Source organism: Microtus oregoni, unplaced genomic scaffold (assembly GCF_018167655.1).
Source record: "Microtus oregoni isolate MIOR12 unplaced genomic scaffold, Mior012 000011F_ref0000422, whole genome shotgun sequence".
Taxonomy (NCBI): domain Eukaryota; kingdom Metazoa; phylum Chordata; class Mammalia; order Rodentia; family Cricetidae; genus Microtus; species Microtus oregoni.
In genome coordinates, this window is record NW_024543070.1 from 33,659,962 (window position 1) to 33,666,095 (window position 6,134).

At 44.6% G+C, this 6,134-nt stretch overlaps 1 protein-coding gene across 1 annotated transcript; it reads right to left on the minus strand.

Annotated features, from left to right (window-relative positions):
- Positions 1–1,324: 1,324 nt before the first annotated feature.
- On the minus strand, positions 1,325–5,844 carry LOC121453183 (sperm motility kinase X-like). Its single transcript, XM_041659718.1, has 2 exons — positions 4,234–5,844; positions 1,325–1,366 (listed from the first exon to the last, which is right to left on the minus strand). The coding sequence occupies exons 1-2, from the start codon at positions 5,842–5,844 to the stop codon at positions 1,325–1,327; spliced, it is 1,653 nt and encodes a 550-aa protein (XP_041515652.1).
- Positions 5,845–6,134: the final 290 nt, after the last annotated feature.

The window sequence follows — 6,134 nt, forward strand, 5'->3', positions numbered from 1 at the left end:
TGGGTGGAAGAGTGGTGAGCAGAACACATCTGGTTGTCAGCCTGGACACTCCTTCCTGCTGCACATCACTGAACCATCTTGTCTTAGAACAGGGATTTGTTGTCTGCTGGGCTGAGACAACAGTGTCCAGGCTTTGTCTCAATGTCCTACAATACAGTCTCCCTCCGTCTGTATTTTTTTGGCTAATGTCATTAAAACTCGTGCGGCCAGAGTTCATCTTCTGTGCTGTGTCTTTCTTCTTCCTTAAGAGGCTGGAACTTATGTAGATCTCTTCTGCATCTCTTACATGAATTTTGTAGTGTTTGCATGGGAGTAGGCTGTAGTAATTGAATTTGTGTTCAGTTTTCTAATGGTTCCTTATTGTTTGCCTTTTCATACTTGCAGATTTTTGTGGATAGATCATGTTCTCTGCCTTGATTTTTAATGGTGTCCTTGCCAAAATCAGCTGATGCGATGTAGGTGGATCTCTTGCTGGGATTTGTGTTTGAATCCATGTTTCCATCTCTGTTTCTTTCATGTCCAACACTTTGGATCTCTGAGACTTTGCGTGAGGGGCTGGAACCAGAAGTGAAGGGTCTGGAGGAGTCGCCCCTGTCCTCTGCCATCACTTTTAGGATTGGACCCAGTTGGATGTTATATTTAGTGCTTGAGTAGCAGTTTGACATGTTTCAAGTCTATCTGAGAAAAGTTCTGTCAGCTAAACAACAGTGATAAGAGTGGAGGACAGGGGTCACTGAGAGTTTAAAGTCCTTTAGATAAGAAAAATGTTCTCTTTGCCAATTGGTGTAAATTCAGCAGGAAACCTACTTTGGTACTTTGGTATTTGTTGTATGTGTATTTTCTCAGTATAAGTGACTGACATCAAGTGTACCATTATCATGTGACTGGTGGCCTGACAGAGAAGGTCCAAGGACACTGCCTCTTTCAGGAACTCTAGTTTAGAGGCTGTGCACACATGCACTTGTGTGTCCCAAGGCTCTGTAGTGACACATTCTTTCTCTGCTCAGGTAGTTTTCCAGGGTCAGCTCTGAGAAAAGAGAGGCATAGGTGACATTTTTACACTATCCAGAAACACACAGCATGAATGTCTGCTGGAGATTTAAAGGTAACATACATTGGATGGCTTTCCTAGGGGATCCTTCTGTTATCCTCAGATCTTGATGAAAATTGGAGCAGGTTCTGAAGCTGGATGATGGAACATGAGCCATCTCACTGCCCTGCACAGGATGTCCTCCTGAAGCTGTGTAGAACTTCTGAGCTTTCCCAAACTCAGAGATGACCTTTTTCAACACTGACACTAGGGCTGAGTGTGCAAGTCCTCAGGTTAGGAATCCTCTTGGTCACGATTCAGGATGTGGCCAGGCACCTACAAGAGAAGGAATATTGTAGATCGATGGGGAAACTGGCTGAGAGTTCCACATCCACAGGCACAAGAACTGTGGTTTTGGCAGATCATGGCAGGTTTACTTTATGAAATTCAGGAATTAAAGAGGCAGGTATAATGCTCATTGTTGTCCAAGATGACCTTCCCCACGCCAACATCATTAGGGGTTCATCAGGGGCATCAGAGGACAGGGAATGATTTCTCTGCAACTTTTCAGACATCAGACTCTGGAATCAAAAGAGGAAAAGCATTTTCCCACCAACATGTCTAAACATAGGCACTCTGCTTCCTGCACCTCATCTCACGTCCTCTTGTCTACATTAGACAGGATACATACTTGGTGAAAATGAGCTTCCACAAATGATGATGTCCCAAAGAACCTGCAGATAATAGGAAAGGGTGACCAATGAGACATCTGGAGTTGACTTGAAGAACTCCATGTGACCCACCTGTACCAGACGGCTCACCGTGGCTATGTAAACCAGTCAGTGGGTGTACTTTAAGCATTGTGCCAACCACATATGTTATGACCAAAAGAACATTTAAGGGCTAAGCTTTGTGCTCTGTGAGGAGGACACCTGTGGACAGCTTAGGGATAAAGCATGTGAAGTTCCTCCTACAAGTAGCTGGTAATGACAGACCCTGCCCTTGCTCCATCCAACAGAGAGGCAGTAAATGAGGGAAGTGATGGATGTGGGGGTCTGAAACTCAGCTGACTTCTGTTCTCTAAGGTAAAAGGATAAAGATAGCAACTTGCTTTAGTATCAGGGAAAGTCCTTTTTATCCAAAGGCAAATGTCAAAATAAACATCACAGCTGGTCATTCTGAGATTTGCCTTTGTAGAGTCTGTCATGTGAGTCTGGAGCCCATGATTCTCATTGGTTGTATCTCCTGGGTTTCACTGACCTGGCTACTGTACTTAAGTCTCCCCTTCCCAGGCACTGCATTCAGGAAAGTATATCACGATTGATACTTGCCTTAGTAATCGCCACTGATGCAGAGCAGGTATGGCCACATAAACAAGAAGGTCTGCCACTCCAGTCTGGTATTCCTTGCAAAGCTGTGTGCACTCTGGTTCTCATGGTTCTTCAACCCAGTACAGACTAAGCATCTTGCCAGTTGCAGTGATTGTTCTTCCATACAGGGGTAAGATGATGTTCACCTGTTATACACAAACTGTTCTTCCATAACAGCTAGGGACAGAGGGAAAGATGAGCTACTTGACACAATTTATATCACAATCACTCTGAATCCATGACTCTGTTGTGTGTCCTCTTACCTTTATTCCTCTGCATCATGAGCTTAATGACCACGTCCCTGGAGTTGAAAACGGTTGACTCTGGAAGCCTCATGCTTATCTTTCTGTGGATCAGTATCAAGGATAAAACACATCACAGATACCTCTCTAATACAACAGGATGAAAATCAGTGTTCTCAGTGCTACCTTCAGCCATGAGACCCACAGATAAGCCCTGGCATTCAGTCCCTTCTGAGTGGCCACTCTTCATTACATCATTGGTTCTGCAAAGAGTGTGTCCATGACAACACCATTGCAACTTTCAAAAGAGGATCCTAGCAGAATGCTTCTAATCAATAGTCCAAAGTTTCTGTGTAGGTGTGACCCTCTGACCCATGATGTGGGATCTAACCAAAAAGTAGTTCCAAGACCGTGGAATAAGTCAGGTGTCCACTGTACACCAGTATCAGGACAATCAAGCAATACCTACCTTGCAAACTGGAGCAACATCCCAGAATTTCATCCACAGTGATACACATTTCCTTGTTGCTTGCTGTCACTTTCCTGTTAGGAGACAAATATGGTTCTGACAAGCACCCCACAGTAAGGGCCCCTTCACCAACAGCTAGACTAAACCAGCAGTGGGTGTGTCTCCCGTGAAAAGAGGGAAATGGATACAGGCTGCCTGTAAACACAATATAAGGAGGGGAAGGGAGGGAGGAGTAGACTCACTCTGTCCAGTGTGGAAAAAAAAATCTCTCTTGGCCTTGACCTTGAAGGGAAAGACAGATGAATTAGTATTGATATTGTATGTCATGGAAGACCAGCACATTGGGACTTCTAATTCAAGAGTATCTCGGGTGAGAATTTTGGCACAGGGCTGCTCTCAGAGAATGATGCTTTTGAAGGCAAGCCATTGGACATACCTCCTGTCAACAATGGTTGTCTGTGGAAAAGCCTGTGGTTGGTGCTGGACTTCTCTGTTAGAGTACACGACACTCTGTCATCTGGACTTCCTGCATGTCTCCCAATTTGCTCCCAATTTGGCTATCTCAGTCAATAGAACTGGAACCTCATCTTCTACAATGATCCAGTACATAAGATGATAATGACCTATGGAAGGCACAGTCTTAAGAACTTGGAAATATATTCTTCAGACTCTTGATTCTTATATCCTTCTGGATCATCTGTTTTCCGTTGGCTCTTCTTCTTGTACTCTTCGTGGTCTTTTTAGTTTTCATCCCTCAAAGCCTCTGATGCTCTACAATTCTTTCTTACTTTAGATAACACTACTTCTGACTGCCTCTAAAGCCTCTACTTCTTATACACTATTGTCTACTTTACCTTAAACATTTCAGGGTAAAGGTTGTGGTGGGGTTTTGAAGCATTCCTTTTGAAATAAGATTTCCTAATTTACCTACCTTAACTATCATGTGATGGTCACAAAGGACATTAGAAAACATATAGATTAATAACAACTGAAGTGCATCTTGGGCACCCCATTTAGCTGTGTGTGTACACCTGCACTGCTCTCTCCTTCCAGTGGTGCCTCTTTCTTCTGAGAAACATAGCTTTTTCTTGAGATGGGCAGACAGCAACACAGAAATCTCACACAATTCCCAATTCTCTTCTTAACCCTCTTCCAGCCTTTGGACAGACTGCTGGCAGAGGCTGCACTTACATCTTCAGGAAGGACACCTTTTAAGTTGTTCTTGGATGTTGTCTGAAGGGAAGATCTCTGAGTTCCATGGGGTACAGTGGTGCTCATACCCTGAGGTGTCTCCCTTTCCTTTCTTACAGAGGGTGTACTCTGAGCATCTGAGCTATTCTTTGGGGTGCTCACTTCCTGGGGTTTCTCACAGGACAAACACTGTGCAGAAGAAATGCACTCAGAGACTGGGCATCTTGAGGACCACTCCTTGCAAACCATGCTACCTACTGACAGACTTCTGCTCAGGAGAGGAGTAACCTCAGAAAGACTTGTGGGTACTGGGTGGGGAGGGCTGTCCTCCTTCAGCAGGCAGCACAAGGTAGCAGGCATGCTCAGGCTTCTGCTCCCCTGCTTGCTTGAACACTTCTCATCATGCCCCTGATGTTCAGCCAGCAGGGCGAGGGTGTGAAGGGCAGGCTCACTCACTCTCCTCTTAGGCGGAAGGGACATGAGAGGATCTGCTGATGACACAGCCACACAGGCCTGCAAGGAATTAGTGATAGATTTAGTGTGGTCCTGAGGTGATCCATGGTTTAAAATGAGGTATGTGGCCATGATGTTATTGAATTTTTTCTCATGTAGACAATCACTAATAGCCTTGGGATGGTAGCCCATACCCCACATAGCCTGAACAATGCTGGGATTTGGTTTGTTAGAGAATAACTCTGAGGATGATGGGAGTTTCCAAAATTCTTCCCTGTCTCTGATCCACTGGTGCTGCCTAATGTCATATATTGTGGGCCTCTGCTCAGGGTTCACAGTGAACAAGTGCACAATGAGGTGCACAAGCAAACGGTTTTGAGAGAGTGTGTAAGGAATGTAGTATATGGGATTTAGCATCACTTCCTTCATGTCTGGATAGGTTCTTGCTTTGAATGGGAAGCTCGCTGTCACCATTGCATATAAAACCACTGCCATGCTCCAGATGTCAACTGCCCTTGCATCATACTCTGTGTCATAAAATAGCTCTGGAGCACAGTATTCAATAGTGCCACAGAATCCCTTGCATCTCTGCCCCGAGCTGACTCTGACAGCCATGCCAAAGTCACACAGTTTGATGTTTCCTTTGCCTTCAAGCAGGATGTTATCAAGCTTCATGTCCCTGTGGGCAATGTCATTATCGTGGCAGTAGTGCACTGCACACACAATCTGGCAGAAGATGTGTTGGGCCTGTGTCTGCTGAAGAGGACCACCCTCCTCAATGTGCGTGACCAGAGAGCCATGAGGAGCAAACTCCAACACCATATAGGTGTGGTCTTTGCTGTCAATGATGTGGAAGAGCTTTATTATATACGGGTGGTCTAGCTCTTTCATGATGTTGAGTTCTTTCCTATTATTACCATCACTCTCCTCACCATTCGCAAGGATTTTAACTGCGACTTTCATAATTGTTTGGAGGTGGCAAGCCAACTTCACCTCAGCAAAGACCCCTTTGCAGAGGGTATTTAGTAAGACATAGTGATCTGTAATTGTCTCCTCTTCATAGGTGCTGGCATTCAGGTCCAGCCGCATGGTCTCCTCCTCTCTGGTCTTCTAGAAAGGTTCTTGATAATTTCCGTGCCAACGCCATTTGAGAAAATCAGATTAAAAACAATGAGAAGTAAGTCAAAGGGTAAAGTTTTTAGTTTTCTGTTTCTTCATGGACAAGTGTGACAGATGCAAACAACCTTTCAGTGAACTTCTGGGTCACAGAAAATAAGAATAAGCCAAACTCTTAAGAAATCCTGAGAAACGTACTGAAGATGAGAACTAAACCTAAGGAAATAGACCAGAGTGAACAGTGCAACGGCATAAATGCTTGA

Excerpts from the sequence above, each read along its gene's own strand:
- LOC121453183 (XM_041659718.1), bottom strand. The coding sequence starts at position 5,844 with ATGCGGCTGGACCTGAATGCCAGCACCTATGAAGAGGAGACAATTACA. Across the intron at positions 1,367-4,233 it reads AGAAGAGAATTGGGAATTGT|GTGCCTGGCCACATCCTGAA; the intron begins GTGAGATTTCTG and ends CTTCTCTTGTAG.